This window comes from Pseudonaja textilis, chromosome 2 (genome assembly GCF_049901715.1).
Source record: "Pseudonaja textilis isolate UNSWEBS1 chromosome 2, rPseTex1.2, whole genome shotgun sequence".
Classification (NCBI taxonomy): domain Eukaryota; kingdom Metazoa; phylum Chordata; class Lepidosauria; order Squamata; family Elapidae; genus Pseudonaja; species Pseudonaja textilis.
Window position 1 is genome coordinate 124,009,604 of NC_141991.1, and position 21,737 is coordinate 124,031,340.

Consider the following 21,737-nt stretch of genomic DNA (forward strand, 5'->3'; position numbering starts at 1 on the left):
ACATCTCTGCACATGCTCATGTGATCCCATGCACACCTCTGCACATGCGCATGCAACCCCCCTGCATGCTGCATGCCTCTGCGCATGTGCACGTGTCTCCCCACGCACATGCAGGGCAGATACCCAACAATCAGCTGGCTGGCAGGGGCATGCACACATGCGCAGTGGGGGTTCTTCCAGGCAACCTCTTGCATGCCACTTCCGGCACGCATGCCATAGGTTCACCATCACGGCTCTAGACCATACTGCTTCTGCTGCTTATGCCTCCCACATCCCATGAGTCAAGACATATGGACCAGGCCTCTTATGCGACATCCTGCCTGCCTCTCAGTATAATAGTACCCTCCCCTTTTAACATTCAGGAGAGAACCAAAAACCTCTTTCAGTGGTTCAGTTCTAATTTGTGGTTCTGCTCTTGCAGCTATGTGTTACTGGCTTTATTACCTTTTTGTTGTTTTGATTATGGCTTTGTGATTTGTTTGTTTTTGTTCACCCTCAAAGCTCTACGACTGGGGCAATATGGAAATGCTGCAAAATAAAGAAATACATGAGCACACTCCACATACACTAATGAAACATTTAAGAAACATTTTTCTTAAACATTTTTTTCTTCTTCTCAGGAGCCCTTCCTATGTCCTAATTTTAAAAATTATAAAGGATCACAAAAAGAGGTTTTGTTTCTGTGGGTTACATTTATTGAAATTTATCATATTAAAAAATAAAATTGATGCGTTTGTTGCTGCTACCTCTTCTCGCAATTGTTTGATAGAATTTTAATATATTTTTTTCAATATAGGCTGGCAAATAATCTTAATTTCGAGGACTTCTGAGGGGGTCTTGAGAATACCCAAGAGTTGTGGGACCCACACCCTAAGAAATGCTGCAATGGAGCAAGAAAGGGAAACCCTAAGAAATGGAGCAATTATTAAAAAGACACTATTTTGCTAAGCTAATGAACTCATGAATTTGTTGTTGGTTTTAAAGGTTTAATCTTATATAGAGGGGGGGAAAAGGTCAATCAGCAATCACCTTTGCTCCCCAGGACACTTCAAACACAACTTTGTAAAGCAAAGTTCTTTCTTTAATGCTCCAAGCTTTCTTTTCCCAGATAATTACCTACCAGAACAGTCACGTGGGTGTTACTCATCTCTTGCTTCACATTCTTATGGTGAGTGAACTAGTTCTTAAGCCTGCCAGGGCTCATGTTTTCTTTTCACTCTTCTTTTTTAAGAGGACTAGACAAGGTTAATCGGTATACTGCAGGCAGGAGAAGGCAAGGATTCCTACCTGATCCTGTTGCTATTGCTTGAGAAGTACCCTGCCTTACAGCCAACTTGCTCTTTTGTCCCGTGAGATGGCTGACTGCTCCTGTGACAGAAGAAGGAAAATCTGGGTTACCAAGGATCTATGTGAAAACACAGACGAAGTAGAAAAGTGAGTATTCTTGGGAGCACTTGGGAGCCTTTGTTCAGTCTCAGACTTTTGCCTGGGTTTTCTTTTTTTTTCATTTGAGGAATGTCTGCGTGTGCGTAATGGCACACAGCCCTGATGAAATGATTATGGGAGATGTGAATCCACCACCTCACTGAAGCTTTTGTGTGAAATGTGTAAATAGCTACTGCTCTCACTGGGCTTCCTAAGGGAGCTTGATTACTTCTGGTATTTAACTTATGTAGAATTGCTGTGCAGCATTGGCTTATCACATAAAAATGTCTCCCTTTTTGTTGTTTTTTTTGTCCTTGATCTTCCTTTCATCAGACTCCGGTGATACGTTGGGAAGATTTTGCACTGGCTACACAAGGTGAAGGCTGAAAAGTTAGCTATTGAAGGAACTGCTAGATCCTCGCCTCTGACCCTATTTTTATATAAACCTATCCCTCCAAGGATATCCAACTTTTTTTTTTTTAAAGGACACTACATACATAATTCAGAGTGACTTAGATATGTTTGAAAATAAAAAATTCTGGCAGGTAAACCTTTGATATGCTATACTTCTGAATAATTGAAAAAAAAATTCTTTGTATTTTTTTCTATGTCAAGATTTCTCCCATGATTAGATATTTCAGGGGAAATCATGATGGGAACAGCATGCTGTAATTCTTTATGAAGCTGATTTTTAATCTTTTGTATTCAATCCCTTCATCCCTTTTTAAAATTGGGATTATGCTGGTTGTTTTCCAGTCCTTGGGCACAAAATTTAAGAGTTGTTAAAGAGGGGTGGGGGGTGGGGGAATGAGATAATTCTATTTATTTAATGTATATGCCTGCCTATCTCTAATTCATGACTCTGGGCAACTAACCATAATTAAAAACTATATAAAAACACAAAACCACATTTTAAAAAGTGCATAAATATAATCAGCAGCCACTATTAAAAATCATAAATTAGCCCAACGTCTGCATGGCTCTTTCATATCCGGATCTCCAAACCCAGTGACAAAACCCTGTCTTTAGGACCTTACAAGAAGCAAACAGGGTCAGAACCAATCTATTATCTGGAAGGATAATGTTCTAAGGGGCAGGAGCCACCACAGAAAATACTGTTTTCCAGGGCTCCATCATGACAGGACCCCACACCATGCTTGTCGTGCCAGACCTAATAAGACAGGTGGACATCATCAGGGAAGGCAGTCCCTCAAGCAGAGGTATAGCATGCACTGATCAAGGAACACATACACCTGCTTGTGCTACTGCAATCTGTACCAGCTGCAGCCTCCAAATAGTCTTCAAGGGCAACCCTATGTAAATCAGTAGTCCACTCAGTTGGTGACTGAGAATGAGTGACTATGAGTAGGGATTTGTGGTCCAAGAACAGGCACTACTGGTACACACATTCCTTGAACAGGAGCTGTGAGTCCAGAAGGACTCCCAAATTGTGCACAGGTTCTGTTTGGGATAATTCCATTCCATTCAAAATTAGTGATGGAAACTCTCCAAAACCAGGGGACCCTAATAATTAAAGCCACTGAGTCTTGCTAGGATTGAACTGAAGCCTGTTGTTCCTCATATAGCCTCCAGTCACTGAGACAGAACCTCCATATCATCATTTGGGTAATCAGGGGTAGAGATATAAAAACTGGGTATAATTGGCATACTGATGGCGTGGTGCCATCAGGTGACCACACGCAGGGGCTTCATGTAGACATTAAATGGGGGAAGAGAGAGAACCAAGCCCCAGGGAACCCTGCAAAGGAGGGGCAGAGGGCTGGGCTTCCCCATCATCAACTCTAACTATAACCAACCCAGGAAAAAGAAAGACAGCTAGCCAACACAATGCCAAACACTCTTCAAAGCCATTGCAAAAGAATACCACATCTGATGTTATTGAAGGCCACTGGCAGGTCAAGAAGAGGAAGGATGAATGCACCACCCCTCCTTCACCCAACAGATGTTATCCACAAGCACAAGCAATGCTGTTTTGGTCCCATATCCAAGCCTGAAACCTGACTGTAATATATCTGGATAACCTGCTTCTTTGAGAATTCTCTGTGGCTATTGCATGACTACCTTCTCTATAACCTGCCCTAAAAAAACTAAGGTTGGAAACTGGATAAAAATTGTCCAGCAACAATGACTTCTTAAGAAGGGGGGGGAATCACTACCTCTAAGAGTCATCTCCAGAGGATCTCCCCAAGCCTGGAGTCCAACGTGGAACAAATCCAAAGGACTTTGTCTGACATATGCACAGTACATTCCTCACAATTTTGTCTTATATGTACCCATTTCACAGTGCTATCTACAGTATATTGTCTATTCCAAGAGCTTTTAAACAATTAGTTACAAAGCTTGTATTTGTTAAAACTTTTTGTAAATAATTTTTCCTGTATCAAGGTATGCTAACCATCACCAGATTGATCTTGTTGTCACTTCTGTAGGACAGGTAACAATGATTTGTTTTTAAATATTTCATCACACAAAGATCTTATGCCCCTTTCACTGTCTATTATAAATCAGTTTTCCAGCATGGCTAGAGTTTAGTTTCTTCAAAAGGAATTTTGTTAGATTTCAATTGCAAGCATATCCCATAAAATAGACTATTCTTAGTGGCCCCCACCCATGTGAAAAATAAAATGTTTCCAATCAGAAATAAATAAAAAATGCATTTGCAATTTGTACTTGGATATTTCTTTAAAAGAACACTTTCTACATCAATGTATTCAAAAATTTAAAAAAACTGAAATATTACATTTTTTAAAATGACTTTTAGATGGTAATTTAGTGGAAGCAGTATACTCCTAAATTATTCTCTCAAAGTTAAAAATGACTTGAACAACTTTGTCACGTTGACAAGATTTGATTCCATGGATCTTCCAAATACAATGTACACCCTATCAGTTTGATGGAGGAGAAATCATACTACCATGTTTTCCTCTCATTACTGAGTGTTTGAAAAAAAAAAACCAGCTTATCCAACAGTTGGTATGAGTTTAGTGAGTTTCATACAATTTCATGAACTAATCATTTGTAGACTTGTGTCTGTAGAATCCACATTATGACATTAACGGGAAACAACAACTGTGTACTACTACATATATCCCTCAAGACAACTTGCAATTTATCAGTAGACCATTTGTGAAGACTACACAACTTAATTTAAGGGACTAATGATTTTATGAAAATGTGCCCAATGACAGGGTTGTTCCAATATGACATCATTCCAATAAAAACAGTAGTGATATTCTGGATCTGTGTTCTTCTTCTTGAAATGTAGTCTTTCAAGAATATCCCAACTCCTCTTTCATCAAGAAGAATTCTAATGGTTCCCAGAATGTTGTATGGAATTATCAGGTAAGTATGACTAATATTCCTGCTGAAGCTCTTATTACGCATAGATAGGCACTTTGCATAATTGTTCTCAGGCATTTATTCCCTTGTAAATTAAATAAATTTCTAGATCTGTTTCTCAAAGTCCCAAATCAAGCACTGAAAGTTTAGTATGCTGCTCAAAAGCCCCCTCCAAGTTTTCTAGGAATATATCCACATATCTTAAATATAATTCTGGGAAATGCATTCATCTAGGTCAGGGGTGTCAAACTCGCAGCATGCAGGCCAGATGTACTGGCCTTGTCCTCACCCAGTTTAGCGAAGGGGGGAAAGTCCCTCTACATCACATGATACTGCTGTGACAATGCAAGTTTGACCCTGATTTAGGTGCACTGCATGATGACCAAGTGTGTGAAACTGGTCACCTGCATATTTCAACCTTACCCATTGTGATTTGTTATGTTAAATAACAGAGGATGGAATAGTTTAGTCTGGATTGTAAATTCCTCCTTGAAAGAGAGAGCCTTTTAAAAAGAAAGAAATCATACTATTCAATATGCTGGTAAAACCCAATCTGGATCCTAAAGTGAATAGAATAGGGATGGGGTGGGGTAGGGATAGGGATAACAATAGAATAGGAATAGTATAAGAATAGAATAGAATAACAAAGATGGAAGGGACCTTGAAGATCTTCAAGTCCAACCCCCTGCTCAGGCAGGAAACCCTATACCATTTCAGACAAATGGTTGTCCAGTCTCTTCTTAAAAACGTCTTCTGAAAAACTTAGTGTTCGAGAATTCACAACTTGTGGAGGCAAGAAAGAAAGCAACCTTCCAGATATTAGGCTGTTAAGCAAGTGGCTGTCACCCAGACTGCAAGAAACCTTGAGAAAAATTGATTTTCTAAAATTCATTTGACCTTAATGTAAGGTCCAGTTTTAAGGTAGATAAGGTAGTCCTTGACTTACAACCACAATTGAGCCAAAATTACTGTTGCTAAGTGAGATAGTTTCATGTGTTTTGTTCCATTTTATGATGTTTCTTGCCACAGTTGTTAAATGAATCACTGCAGTTATAAGATAGTAACATGGTTGTAAAGCAAATTGGACTTTCCCATTAACTGCTTGTCAGAAGTTGTAAAAGGTTATCACATGATCCCAAGACACTGCAAATTTCAGTCAGTCTGAATTTTGATCACATGACCATGGGGATGCTGCAACAGTCATAAGTGTGAAAATCAGTCGTTACTTTTTTTGGTGCTGTTGTAATTTCTAATTGTCATAAATGAACCAATTTAAGTTCAGGACTATCTATACTGCCAAAGTTACTTGTATAAAGATCACTGCAATTTTGGTTGTTTGCATTCAGATTTATTCACTTAATTCTGCTGGGCATCAAATTTTAAATTTGGTATGAGTTACACAGAAAACTTAAAAATACAATAAACCCATTAACTGATACACAGCTTCCAGGTAGATATATTCCTAGTGCTGATAATCTATGTGAGAAATAATAATCTTGCAGCTATGATTAACTGAAATAATGATAGAATGAGTCTTTACTCCTGATGGAATATTTGAAAATATCTGGAGAAAGAAAATTGTTGTTCCAAAAACAAAAAGTATCTGAAATTGATACAGAAGCAAAGCAAGTACATTTCAATCCTTCTGTTAGACTGACACACATAAAAAGGAGCAGTTGCTCCTTGTACAGGAGCATTCTAGGCTTATCAGAATCATACAACAGCAGATTGATAAAACCAATGGATAGAAAATATATATATAAAACAGTTTCAAAAATTCCTTCTATTTAAGGAAAAAACCTTTGGATCCAAGTCAACGTTTATTTTAAGCATTGTAATTTATTGCACTTTCTATATCGTTCTCCAAAATGGTTCACCTTCAACAAAAAGTGAGACATCTTCATTCTGTTGTGAAGATAGGTTAAAAAAAAATGAAATCAGGTGATTATTTTCAGTTCACAAGGCCAGGCTGCTCCTAGATGCTTTCCCTCCTTTTCTTTTTGGAAGGCAATCTTTTGACTGTATGTTTGCAAAATTTTGTTCAAACATATTTTAATTATATTCATATTTTCAATAGATGAGAAATATGTAGCTCAGGTTGAATTTGTGGAGTCCTTGGTGCTGAGTAAGTTGGTTGTCTGTCTGCAGATGTTTCATTACCTGACTAGGTAACATCAGTGGTGCTAGCAAGTGTCGGGTTTGCTCCCTGTTTATATATAGTTGCTTGCCCTGCCAGTGTTGATTGGGAGTGTGGTTTCCTCCTTGGTAGTTCTGAGAAAACAATATCTGCTTGATTGTATTTCTGGTCTACATCCTGCTTATATGGGTGTAAGTTGCTGGAGAGGATGTGTTCTGGTCTTTTTGTTTCTTCTTAGCTTTTGTTTCTTTTGAATGATGTGTAAATTTGGTTCATTTCTCTGTCTCTACTGATGGCTGATTTACCTAAATGCCAATCTTACAGCATTTTTTCTTTTAGCTTGGTCTAGGATGCCCAGTTTCCCAATTGAAACTATGATTGAGTCTGTCCATGTGTTGTGAGAGTAAGGAATTTTCATTGTCTTTGCTTGCTAGTGTGTGTTTATAGTGCATAGTGGCCTTTACAAACCTCATCCTGTATGTTATAGATTACACCTTTCTTCTTCTTGGGCTACAGGGTCTGTTGGTTTATTAAAGAAGCTTTGGAGGCTTTAGTTGGTTTTTGTACTGTAGTGATGTTGTGGAGTAAAATGTAAGTCTGTTGGTTGTTTCTGAGATATATTTGGTGTATAGTACTGTTATCCTTTTTGTTAGATAGGTGTAGCAAGGAAGGAGTGGACCAGCAGTGTAGAGAACTCTTTATTTCAAATGGGTTAAAAAAGCAACAATTGCGGCCAGTACTGGCTTTTTATAGTTGGCACTGTCCAATACTTCAGCCACTGACGGATCTCCGATACTCCCACCAGTGGCTGAAACCAATAAGTGGAGTCTGACATCAGACTCCACTTTGCAACTGACGTGGATGACGTGGTATATGTAGATATAACGTCATGCATATTTAACACCCCTCCTTTCTTAGTTCAGTCCAATCCTCACTAATGTAGTCTTTCAGGTAGGCGGGGCTTTTGTGGCTGCATCTGGGTCTGCGCTGTTGTTTCTGAGGTGGCGGCTTGAAGGGGCAGGTCCTCCGCTGTTCCAGACTCCGCCCTTTGAAATGCCTCAGATGTTTCCGGAGGCGTGTCAGTTTCTGTGGAGCTAGAGGCCTCAGACGTACTACGCTGGACTCCTCCTCCTAAAACTAAGTCCTCCTCTATCCCATTCAGGGTTGGTCTTGCTGAACTCGGTGTAGTCATTAGGTGTATGTTTCATTCTTCAGTTTCGTGTGTGTGTGTAACCTTGCAGCCCCATAGTTGGTCTATGTGCATATTCTATGTTCTTCCCCCTTCTATTTCCAGTCTGTATGATCTTGGTTCCGTAATCTCAATTATTTTTGCCGGGACCAAGGTTTCCCCTCCTGTATAGTTACATGCATACACCATGTCATCTGGCGTGAATGTTCTGCACTTCCCTGTGGTGTCTAAAGGGGTTTCATTAGTATAATCTGGATGAATCCTGTCTAGGGTGGTTCATAACTTTCTATTCATGAGCATTTCTGCTGGACTCCTGTTTGTTGCTGCACTTGGTATTATGTGTTGGGTTAGTAATAATTTGTCTATCTTTTCCTGCCAATCACCAGGGCCCAATGTCGTTAGGAAATCCTTTGTTGTTTGAACCATTCTCTCTGATTGGCCATTTGCTGCCGGATGAGCAGGCGCCGATAGGGCATGTCAGATCCCTTTCGAATTGTTGTGCTGTGAGTTGTGGGCCATTGTCCAAAACGAGCACATTGGGTAGCCTGTGGGTAGCAAATATTTTCCATGGGGCTTTGATTGTTGCCTCTGTTGTTGTGGAGTTCATAATGACCACTTCCAACCATTTAGAGTAGACCACAATTAGGAACATTTGTCCTTGATGGGGTCCAGCAAAATCTATGTGTATGCACCCCCATGGTTTTGTAGGCTTTTCCCACTTAAGGGGGGGTGCTGCAGGAGGGGCCTGTTGGGATACCTGACAAGATGAGCACATGGCAACCCAAGTTTCAATGTCTTTGTCTATGCCTGACCACCAGATGTAACTCCTCGCTAGGGCCTTCATTTTCACTATTCCTGGATGCCCCTCATGTAATGATCCCAAGATTCTTTCCCGTAATGGATTCGGCACCACCACTCTTTCTCCCCACAGCAAACATATCCCCTTAATGCTGATAGTTCCAATTGTTTGTCTTTGAATGGTTTGAATTGTTCCCCCTCCAAGTTATCCAGCCATCCCCGCCATATTCAGTTCAAAACTTGCGCCAAGGCTTTGTCTTTTGCAGTGAGCCTCGTGATGTCCGCCACCGTCACCAAATTTGGCTCGAAATGTTCTACGAGAAATATGGCAGGCACAGGGGCAGGGTCTTCCATTAGATCTGGCAGGCAGCATCAGCTGAGTGCATCGGCATGCAGAATGCTCTTTCCAGGTATGTGCAGCAGGCGGTAGTTATACGCTGCTAGGAAAACTGTCCATCTTAGCATTCCTGGTGATAAAATGTTTGGTGTGGGTTTGTCCCCCGAAAATATGCCTAGTAGCGGCTTGTGGTCAGTGATCAATTCAAAGGGTCTGCCTTATAGGTATTCATGAAAATGTTTAACCCCGGCTACGGCAGTGAGGGCTTCCTTGTCTATTTGGCCATAGCTTCTTTCAGCTTTTGACAAAGTTTTGGAATAAAATGCTATAGGGGCTTCCTTTCCGCTTGGAAGTCTATGGCTCAGGACTGCCACGATGCTGTATGGAGATGCATCGCATGTTAATCGTAGCGGCAGGGTCTCACTATACTGCATTAAAACTGTGTCCAAGGTTAAAATATTTTTTATCTCCAAATGCAGTGTTTTCAGGGGGTCCCCATTTCCAAGTTGTATTTTTATCCAACAGTCTATGCAGTGCTTCTGCTAAGGTCGCCTTCTTTGGTAAGAATATATTATAAAAGTTTAATAATCCCAAAAACGCATGGAGTTCCCCCTTATTCTTTGGGGTAGGGGCTTCCTTAATTGCTTGCAGTTTCTTATTGGTGGGTCAAATGCCTGACCCATTGATTTGAAAACCTAAGAATATTACGCTTGGGACTGCAATGTGACTTTACTCCTTCTTTTATTTTGAGTCCCGCGTCTTGGAATCTTTCTAAAACTTTCCGGACCCTGCCCATTAGTTGGGGCTTGTCTTCGGCCAAGATTATTACATTGTCAAAATATGGAACTACCCCCGGCAGACCTTGTAGCAGTCTTTCCATTATGCTCTGGAAGAGGCCAGGAGCTTGCTAACTCCAAATTGTAGCCGGTTGCACTTAAACATGCCTTTATAGGTTACGATCGTTTGGGCTTCTGCGGTGGCTGCATCCACAGGCAATTGTTGATATGCCTGTGCTAGGTCTAGCTTAGCAAAAATTCTGCCCCAGCTCAACGAATGTAGCAGGTGCTGGACAACTGGCACTGGATATGCACTCTGTTGTCGGGCACGGTTGAGGGTACTTCGGTAGTCCACACAGATTCTGATAGACCCATCAGGTTTCACAGGGGTCACTATAGGTGTCTCCCACTTTGTGTGGTCTACCGGCTCAAGAATGCCTTGAGCTACCAGTTTATTTAATTGCTGTTCAACCTTTGCATGCAGAGCAAATGGGACTCTCCAGGGCTTGAGACGGATAGGGGCTATGTTGGGGTCTAGGCTAAAACTTGTTGGGTTCCCCTTATACTTGCCCAATTTGCTGCTAAAAATATCCTGGAATTCTTTTTCTAACACATTCAAATCTTCTAGGAAGGTCACAAAACAGAGCTTGGTTTCCCCAGCAGCCTCCACATGGTTTGCTCCCCTTTCTGTTTTCGGATTTACTAGTTCTTACCCGATGAACATCCTTCTTTTCACTGTCACTGCTTTCAGAGCTGGATGAACTACACAAGGTCCTTCTTGCTACTTAGGAGGCGTGGACCTTGCCATGTCCTTTGACTCAGGCGGCTGAGGATTCAGAGGTTTCAGCTGCTTTTACTTCTTCCAGCGCCTGTTTGAAGGAGATGTCCTCTCTAGCGAACAGTCTCTTCTGCAGTGTTAAATCTCTAAGTCCAAGGACTAAACAATCCCAGATCATTTCTTCAGTGTTCACAATTTTTTGACAATTTCCTTAATGTAGCTACGAAATCACTTATACTTTCCCCTTCTTTTTGGATTCAGGTACAGAAGTCATTTCGGTTTGCCATGTACAACGGGGTAGGGTCAAAATGCCCTTCAATGCCCGTTGCAGTTCATCCCAGGAGACATTTTCCAAATATTCTGCAACGAGGGCTTCTGCCAGTTCATAGAGTTCTGAATCACAATAGGTCAAGAAGTATGCCTTCTTCTTTTCGTCAGATTCTGTTTTCATCCCATTCATCACCAAACTCTGGTTGAATCTTCCCATGTACGAAGACCACTTCTCTTTGGCTGGGTCAAATGGGATGGATAGGGGTCGATGGGCCATGTTGGTTCACTGTCGGTCTGAACGGTCAGCTGGAAAATGGCCATGGTGCCTACGAGGTCCTTTGTCTTCCATGGGATCCCACCTTCATCACCAGTGTTAGATAGGTGTTGCAAGGAAGGAACGCACCAGCAGTGTAGAGAACTCTTTATTTCAAAAGGGTTAAAAAAGCAACAATTGTGCCCAGCGCTGGCTTTTTGTAGTCAGCGCTGTCCAATACTTCAGCCACTGACGGATCACCGATATTCCCACCAGTGGCTGAAACCAATAAGTGGAGTCTGACATCAGACTCCACTTTGCGTCAGACTCCATCTGACGTGGATGACATGGTATATGTAGATATAATGTCATGCATATTTAACACTTTTCATAGCTTGCTTTGGTGTGTTATAGTAGGTTGACTTTTTGATAAAGTTGCAGAAACATCATTGTGTTGGAAAAGATGATATATTAGCATTCTGATATGTAAGATGTTGGCAGTCTGTTTCTTTTTTTCTGGTGTTCCTAGTTACTGCACTGTTTGTATTCATCTGAATAAGTTATTACATAGCTCTTCTGGTGGAAAGCTGGGTTGTTACTTTGGTAATAGATCACTTGGTTAGTATGGATTTTCCATTGAGTTTCTAATGTGCCAAAATTTCCTATTCAGATGAGCCAATCTAGGAAGAGTAGTATGTATGTTTTCTTCTTCCCTCATGAATTTTATTCATTTGAAGATATTGTTGATTGTTTCATGCATCTTCTCCAGTTATTCCTTTTTTATTATGATACTGTCATCTACATAACAGATGTATATTTTTCTGTGTACATGGAGAAGTCCCAGTTTCTAGATGCTGCATAGTCTCTGCAACGAGTCCTGAGGGTGCTGATCCCTTGGGCGTTTCTCTGATTTGTTGCTATATTTGCCTTTCAAACTGAAAATAGATGAGGCGGAGATTGATTCTAGATATTTTTATATTAGTGCATTTAGCTAGGTTGGGCATGTTGTGAATATGGTTACCATCAATTTTTTTGCTAGTTCTAGATCTCTGGATATAAAGAGTGCTGTGATATTTAATGAAACCAGTTTTATCTTCCATTTTTAAGTCTTTAATTTTCTGGAGACACTGTGGTGAACAGTTGATAGAATATTTGCTCCCTATTGTGAAATGTCCACACTTATTTTTTATTTTTTTGTGGGTTCTCTGGCTATGTGGTATGTTGGGGTCCCTTGTAATATAAGTGGATGAAGAAATAGTCAGACTTGTGTATTTTTAGTATTCATAAAAGCATGGGAGGATGGGTCCACTGTTTTTCATCCACTGCTGTTCTTTTGTGCTTTATATTTTAAAAGATTGTTATTCATATTTTAAAACAAATAGGTATGGTAAATTAAATTCAGAACACAGAAATTACAGAAATTACAGAGTACCCCAGAGCGTATTACTGCAGTTAAAGCAGTAGCTGTTTCTTTTAATAGCGAGAAGCAGGTTCATACAAAATGCTCATATACGGGGCACCTAGGACAGATATGAGTGAATGATTCTACTTGTCTCTGACTTGGTCAATTTCAAATAGAAACACTGAGCCAGACTCAAAAGTGTTAATAGTAATGAAAGAGTTGACCTGGAACTGTGAAAATACAGATGCAGAGCTATCCACTGGATGATGTAGGGCAGTGACGGTTAACCTTTTCAGCACTGAGTGCCCAAAGCGCACATCACCAAAATGTAATATGCATGCGCCTCCCGCGCATGCAAGTCCCCAGTGCATGCGTGCGTCCCCATGTATGCCTCCCACGCATGCACCCTATTCCCCCCCATGTCCCCCCCCCCATGCATGCGCAGCAGAGACCCAAAGACTCCCAAAGTGGGAGGCACATGCACAGCAGTGCCATAGGTTGGCCATCACGGATGTAGGAGTCAGTCCCTCAGTCCAATTTACCTCACTGGCTAGAGTTGAGGAGGGGAATTTGGGAAGAGGAATTGCTAAGCACAATGTTTGGAGAACAGGAGAGTCATAAATGAAATAAAAGCAATATTTTCCGAGCCAGATGAGACCAGAGCAACAGATCGTGCAGAGATGCAGCAGGCCATCTCCTTCACGTATGGGTCATTAAACTTTCAGCGAAACATCCCTTCGTGTTTGTTTGTTTTTGGTTCGTTTGTTTTAAGCAAGCAGCTTCCTCTCTGGGAATGACCAAGGGGTGTGTGTGGATTTTGAAGCTCTAGCAAATCATTTTGCTATGAAAAGGGAGCCCCACAGCAGACGCGTCTCCGGCGAGCACACTTTAAATCGTGCGCCGTTTTGGACGACCAGGCGGAGGTGGCTCGTTACCCCACTGCCGTAGGGTCTGGACCCGAGCAACGCCACGCAACCAGCCCTCCGGCAGCCATTCGCTAGGCCACGACGCCTCCCCCGTATCTGGAAGCGACTCTTTTTTCCAAAGAGGTGGCGGAGCGGGAAAGATGAGTAGCTCCCGCAACCCACGCCTCGCCGCCTTCCCCTCGCCGGCGAGGGAAAACTGAGCCGCGCGCGCCATCAACGGGTCTCTCACGTCGCCGGGCTTCCAGGCGGCGGGGGGGGGCGGGGGGGGGGGTAGGGCACGCGCGCGAGCTTGCCTCCTGGCTCTTTCCTTCTCGCGCCCCTTCCCAGCCTATTGTTCTGCCGCCGCTTCCTCCCCCACCTCGCCTTTCCCTCCCCCCCGCCCTCGGAAGTGGGCGGGGTTTTCCCCGGCCTCCGACTGACACTTCGGGGACGGGCCGGAGCCGGTTGAAAACGGGAGCCTGAAGCCGGCGGGACAGAATTGGCGGCGTCGCTGCTGCTCCTGTTACTGGAGGCAGCTTTGGGCCTGCTGTGCGGCGCTTTGGCTGCCTCGGTGCGGGCTGGCAAGCCAATGAGGGCCCGGACTCCGGCCCTCGCTGCCTCAGGAGCTGCTGGGAGCCCCCCGTGCCGACCGCCGGCCCGAATAAGGGCGGGTCGACTGGCCCCCCATGCGGCGGCTCCAGGAGAAGTTCAGGAGGTGAGGCGCGGCGGAGGCTTATCGGGGGCGGAGGGGACTCCGTTATAAAGCGTAAGGATTGGCGGCGGATTTCCCTCCTCTGCCTACCGTAGGAGGAAGGTAGAATCCCTTAATGGGTGTGTGTTCGCCATCCGATGCTTTTAATCGGGGAGATTCTGCCTCGTTCCCGTGGCCGGATCTTATTTTTTACCGTTCACCCCCGTGGGGCACAGAGACCTCTTAAAATAAAAACGGTTCCGTTTTTTAAAACCACACGTGTCTTTTCGTCCTCCCTTCTCCAGGTGTCCGCATTCCGTGCAGTTAACGATTGAAACGTGGGCTCCGCTATCCCCCCTCCTCCCCCCCCCGGTTTCGTGGCATGGCTTCGGGGGGGGTGTTAATTTGCTATTTTTGGGTTGGGGAGGGAGTAGGGTAGGAAAGAGAGAGAATACCAACATACAACTTAATTTGAGTTAAGCTCAAATTGCTGCGGGGTAGTCGTGTCCAGGGGACCACGTGAAAATGGATTCGGGGCGAGAGTCATTAATCGAGATTAATTAAAGCAGAACACGAATGATGCCGATGTGATTCTGGGTGTGCTGTGTATCTCATTCAGGCATATTGTGTAAACCGTTGCCTCTTTTTCTGAAGACTGGAAACCTATAAAAGGGCTGTGGTCTTGACTTGCTGCCAGGGGGCTTTTTTTTTTTTTACACAAGTGCTTATGGATTTAATCTCTAGCACTCAATTTTGAATGCAATGCCACAAAGGTGGTTTTTCTAAAGACATTCAATGTCTGTATACATCTCAGTACAAGTGGAATTTGCGAGATACTGATGGAATTTATAGCAGGAAGATGGGAAGAGAGATAAATTACTGAGGATGAGTTTCCATCAAGTGATGTAGAAAAATGTACATAGAGTAATTGTAAAGCTATATTTGGGGATGGTGAACTTTTTCAGCTGATTTTTTTTTTCCAGGTGAGATTTATTTTGGCTTACAAGCCTGGGTTTTATCAGTAAGCTAATTTTTGCTTATAATACTAGCCCTTTGTAATATCTTGGATGGGATACAGGCCTTTTGCTTAAGAGTTTACAAAATGGTGCATATGACATCTTGTGTATGATACCATTAATTTTGTTTTTGAAGGTAAGTTCATAATTTACTCCACTGTCAAAAACAAAATCAAGAGTGGGAATTTTTGTTTGTGTATCTGATTTTGGAAGTGTTTTTTTGAAATACAGAGAAAAATTGAGAGTATATGCAAATTATTTTTGTTTTAATACACTTAACAAGACATTAATTTAATCTAAGCTAATAGTTTATAGGCACATCTCCCATCACTTTTTTTCTACATATTTAATTTTACCTTTTTTTTCTTGCACCATCTTGAATTACCTATTTATATTCTCTGACATTCTTCCTGTAAATACAGCTATTTGTTTGAGGAATGTAAACATTTCTGGCCTGAGTTTTCTCAGAAGGGCATCTGAAATTCAAATTCTTGGATTCCTTTCTCTTCCTTGTTCTTCCCTTCTTTGTTCTTCTTGTCCTTTCTTCTTCTGATGCATCATTTAATTTTGTGATTTCTTCTCTTCCACTATAACTCCAAGTGAGAGAAAGGGGGATTATTTCTATAAGCCACCTATAGTTACTGTGAGCAGGCATGTACATTTCCTTAATAAATAAAAAACTGAATCTGTACATTCTTTGAAACTAACAATTGAGACAGCTGAAGTTACAGGGAATGTGAGCATTTGATATTGAATATACTTGCGGCTGACAGTTTCTTAAATTTCTACATATATGAAAAAGTGGCTATTATCTCTGCTGCTTGAGAAAAATTGGATAGACATCTGCTTATGGATGAGAGTACAGTAGAAATGATTATAGTGCTTTTCTTTCAGAAAGGAAATAGATCATAGTTGAAGTTTTTCATCTTCTAGGTGAAAGTTCACATATCCGGTGTTTGTCTTGTTCATCTAACTTGAACTACATTTCTCTTTCATGTGTAGCATATTAGAAAGCTTTTCCATTTTCCCCCTTTTCCATTTTTCAGAATCATCCATGTAGTTGTGGGACAGATTCATCAGTTTGAGGGGCAAAGGAAGGATTAAAATCAGTTTGGGAATAATATACTAAAGCAGGGGTGTGAAACTGGTGGCCCGTGGGCCAGATGCATCACACGCAGGCCATGCCCACCCCAGCTCCGTGAAGGGGAAAAAAGTAACAAAACATCATGTGATGGTAACATGTCGCTGCGAGTTTGACACCCGGTCATTAATGTAATATGGAAAATATTGTGTGTTAATAGAACCTGCAAAAATGAGTCAAATATGTATTAGGTCAGAAACAATAGTGCTAAAATAATAATGCAAATGTTTGATCTTGTTTTAAACAATATGTCAAACAATATGAATGGTTTAATTTGAAGCATGACTAGACCTGTCTTTACATATGGTCCAACTCTACATGGCAACACATGCCTTTATTATTCACATTGGATATGCTGAAGAATTGGCTTTCTTCTTCCTCTTTTATAATCATTTTTACTTTGAAAAAAGATCTAAAATGTTTTTTTTCTTTTTCACATGAGTCAAGAACAGTTATTTAGCAGCAAGTTTTTACACAGTTAAAATAGACAGCTAAAGGACAGAGATAATGAGAGTAGAACCTTGTAGGTTTTGGATCCATCCTTTAATTAAGGGGAACTCCTTAGCTCAAACTGTAGCAGGTAGCAGTACTTGCCAACCTTAGCTGAACTAGAAAACTGGAGATACAGTCTAGTTTAGTACTTGGATGAGACCATCTGGGATTTGCAGAAGTGAAAGATAAAGGGGCGGGGGGGGGGTGGAAATCACCCAAAAAGGTAGTGACAGTTTTTGTATTACAGTATTGCCAAGAAAACAATATAGGAGTGTTATGAAATCTGTGAGAGTCAGTCTTGAAAGAGATTTTACCTTTAGCTTTGTTACTTCAAAATGACCAAAACATTTCCAGGTAATTCAGCTCCATATTTTTAAACCAAAATGGAGCAATGTTTTAATTGTGATATGAAGTTTCATCAACCTTATAATTTTGAACACACCAACCATGATTGTAACCATTGATTTTTTAAAAATCTTATTTCATTTTGAAAATAAATATGAATGAACCTGATTACAAAAGTCCCTTTTTTAGAGATCTGGTTTGAATATCAGAGAGCAATTACCAGTTTTCCAGTCCCTATCTCTTATCACTGAAGAGACTTGTAGCTCAGTTAATTGTCTGGATTGTTTCATACCAGCAAGACGGTGAGGTGAATTACAACTTGTATTGCAAAAACTGTTATCTTAATTATCCCAAGATGTGCATTTGTTTGTACCTTTGAATAAAACTTGACTCTTGGGCCACATTAAAAGCCAGCAAGCTTTGAGTTCTAATTTTGGTTTAGGCACAGAAGCTGGCTGAATGACTTCGGCAGTGACCAGTCACTGTAAGTCAACTCTAGGAAGAAAACAATGGCAAACCACTTCCAACACTGTAGCCAAGAAAATTGTGTGGATTGTCTCTCAAGTTACCAATAAATATTAAGAGAACAAGACTAGAATATGATGTATGTTCTTTTTTAATTCCTCTCAGATTTATCCTTTAAAATCTAAGCATCATTGATCTGCATGTTTATCAGTTTAAGAGTCATTTGAATCATTTTTTAAAAAAAAACTGATTTCTGCTCTTAAGATAATTCAAGTCTGTAGAATGAGTATTTAGTCATTTTAATAATCATACACAAGTTGGACCCAATTGGGCCTCACAACATTGTAGATGTGCTAGTAAGTGCATTTTTAAGCTTTCAAAAAGAATTAATTGAATACAGAAATTCAATAAATTGGAGATAACCACGTGCTAATAAGATTCCCTATTACACATAGCCTAAAGATAACATTACTTTTTTAAAAAGCTTTTATTAAACTCACTTTTGGTTTGCCCTTTCTCTCTCTCTCTCCTCTCCCTCCCTCCCATCTCCCCCGCGCCCCCCACTGAAACTTAATAATATTTGGGGAAATGCAATTGCTCACAACTGAATAGATGCAAAACAATCTTAGGTTAGTTAACAAGAAGAAGGCTAATAAGCTTTGGGGGAATAAACTACACTATGGCTACTAATAGCTATGGGTCAAGTAGCCTGTATTAAAAAGAATGTTTGACTCTAATTCTGTATAAGATTGCCCCTTAGAGCTATTTTAAGTGGTTACTACCATGTTTCCCTGAAAAGAAGACAGGGTCTTAAATTAATTTTTGCTCCAAAAGACACATTAGGGCTTATTTTCGGGTTAGATCTTATTTTATAAATAAGTTATTTATAAATAATTTGCAAGCAAATACATGGGGTTCCATGCTTGTAATTTCATGCGTGTAAATTAATGAGGACAAGCAAGGAACACTTTGTTTCTGTTCTGTAATAACTCAGTAGAGCTAAACTTGTGGCTTATTTTTAAGCCAACTCTGCTTTTAAAGGAAGTATTCAAGACATTTTTGGTGAGAAAAGGGAGGTTGGGAATACCTTATCTCAAACTGGAAAAAAAATCCACATTCCTATTATACCCGTAAACCACCAGCTTGTCACCTGCAAGGATTTTTGTTTTTAAACAACCTGAATGTTGTTTAATGCTGTAAATTACTCTACTGTTTAATACTATAATTATTCTACTGTAATGCAAATTACTCCCTGCACTTTTCTTGGCAATGGTTTTAGAAGTGATTTGCCATTGTCCTCTACCTAGGGCTGTGAGAAAAGAATGGGCTCAAGGTCATTCAGATGGTTTTGTGCCCCATTCCTAGCCTCAAGCCTTTACTACTACACTAGCCCTGCTGAAACTGCGAGGTCTTGTCTGTGCATTTGCCAGGAGCCAAAAGTCTGAAAACACCCCCACTCCAAAAAAAAAAAGAAAGAAAGAAAAGAAAAAAGAAAAGAAAACTAGAGATTTTCTGCCTACAGAAACTAGAGGCAGTTCGTTTCTCAAGATGTGAGGGAAAACAAATTTCAATACAATATTTAGAAAAAAACTATGTTAATATCGGTTTATTTGAATTCTTGAAATACAGAAAAGGATTATTATATTGCTAAAATTTAAAACTAATTTGGAAAAGTACAATAAAATTGATGCATTCTCAGAATTCAATCTGTTAGAAATGTTAACAATTTGCATTTAAAATTATTTCCTAATTTTACATAAAATTGGTATATAAATAGATGTATCCCTTACAAGGAATTTTTAATTGCAAGTCTACAAGGAAATAGTAGTTGCACTTGTACTGTCTCTATAATGAAGCAGAATCTTGCCTCTTTGTGCATCCTACAATACACTATATTTGTCTAATACAGTTATTTAATAATATATAATATAACCCTTAGTGGCTAGAAATATTTTAAGCTTGAAATGAGATGTTCCAACTTTTATCATCTGTATTCTAGGAGAGAATGTAGAATTAAAGAACAATTACAGATACACACTAAAGTTGATAAAAGCATAAAAAATCATTTTTAATAGCAGGGTTCAGTTTATTACACCCTTAATACTGTATACCTTTGCTTGATAGAAACATGGAAACGTGGAAAACTAATGACAGAAAAATACCCAGTAGTTCATCCAGACTGCCCCTTGAGTGTTTTTGTTTTATTTTTAACATTATTTTTAATTAATGTTTTTGTTTATTCATTAGAATATATGCAAACTGTATGTGATATTACAGATAGTCCTCATTTAGCAAAGACTCATCTTGGTTGGGATCAGTGGCTTGGTTGTTAAGCAGCGTGCTTGCTAAGTGAAACCACAACTGTGCTAAAAACTTCTACTTTTCTTTGCTTTACAGATGTGTGAAGATAGTAAATGTGAGAATTGGTTGTAAAGTCACTTTTTCATCACCATTGTAATTATGAACAGTTGCTGTCTGAGTTAGTTGCTAAATGAGGATTACCTATAATTTTTGTCTTTTAGAAAAAAAAGTAAAACCATTTTATGGAAAAGGTCATAAAGTGAATGATATAGAAAAGGTTTTAGAGGTATTTTAATATAACAGATGCTGAGTCCTGATACAGCATGATTTATGACATCAAGCTAGTTATTCTTTAAAAAAAAACAGTATAAAGATACCTTATGGAGAAGATTCACAACAGAAAATAGCAATAAAGCACATGGCTTAAGGAAGCTGATGTAGCTTGGTGCTGAAACATATTGCTAAAAAACCTTGGGATAATTATAAAATCACTGGAGTGTGTGTAGGAATCTGTACAGCCAAATTTCTATTGGCAGGCTCTGGGTGAACTTTTTCCCTAAGAGTGCTAAATCCCTCCATGCAACAGTGCCCGAGATTTATTTACATACCTCCTCCTGACTTTACTCTGGGAAAGCGCCAAGAAGGAAAGCAGCATACTAGTTGTGCACTATTGCTTCAGTTGTGCCATGCTTCAGGTTCCTTCTGGAGTAGTATATTCTACCTCACCAGCCCTTCCAAAGGAAAGGGAAGATGTTTAATATGCACTTGGAGGATATTCCAAAGAGACACTTAAGACACCCAAGCAGATATACTCCTGCTACCCCACGCACCCACTCCCACCCACTTTCCCCATGCCAGTTTCTTCACAGTTTCTGTATGGGTCATGCAAATACTGGATAAATTTAATCTTCCTCCCAGTTTTTCATTGGGAAAGTATGCCTTACTTGTTGTGTACAATTGCTGATATTTTCCATATTCATCTCTATGTCGGTAAACTTCAGGTGTTGGTTACTAGTTTTTTTATATTTGCTGCAGAATGATGCCATGCTAAACAGAATTATTGAAATTATTTTATTTGGAGTCATGGTTAGTAAACAAAGCCCTAAGCCTTTCTTCCCCATTTGAAACTTGTAGATTGACTGGTATAGAATGGATTATAAATAGAGCTAGCATCTTTTTTTACAGTGGAGGAAGGGCGGGGGGAGATGCTTATTATAGATTATGCTCTGCAGGAAAAATAAATCTTTCAAAATAATACGTAAGGCATTTTAAAAAATACATAGGAAACAACCATAGGAATTATGAGCCCCTGATTCTCTGCCTCTAATATGAAGCCATCTTTGGAATTTAATGTATTTTCCATGTGCAGAAGAAGTTCATTTATGCAAGGAACAGTCTGAAATCCAGCCTGTTATATATCAAAGCTGTAAACTGTGTAAAGTGGGTATGAAAATTGCAAATTGAGATCAAAAATCCACATGTATAAGGAAAATTAATAATATAAAACAGAACAGAAACTATTCAGCAAAGCTAAATCTTGCACTTGTTTTCAAAAGTGTGGAATACATGAACAATAAGCTCTTAAATGGCTTTACCAGTTCAATGTAATAGATTTTGTGTGTGAACACCATTTTCACTATTTTTCTATATGTTCCT

The 21,737-nt window shown here is 40.1% G+C and overlaps 1 protein-coding gene across 3 annotated transcripts in view; it reads left to right on the plus strand.

Moving 5' to 3' along the window:
* The first annotated feature begins 1,036 nt into the window (after positions 1 to 1,036).
* The window catches only part of MMD (monocyte to macrophage differentiation associated), a 38,105-nt gene continuing 17,404 nt past the window's right edge, over positions 1,037 to 21,737 (plus strand). The window contains exons 1-2 of one of the 3 annotated variants that reach the window (XM_087925148.1): positions 1,041 to 1,434; positions 1,759 to 3,880. Coding sequence is in view for 2 of the 3 variants with exons in the window: in XM_026711099.2 (XP_026566884.1) it covers positions 1,355 to 1,434 (80 nt within the window). In the remaining variant the exon portion in view is untranslated. Of the gene's footprint in view, positions 1,435 to 1,758; positions 3,881 to 13,913; positions 14,346 to 21,737 lie in introns of those variants that run through there. The other 2 variants (XM_026711099.2, XM_026711101.2) reach the window with 2 other exon arrangements.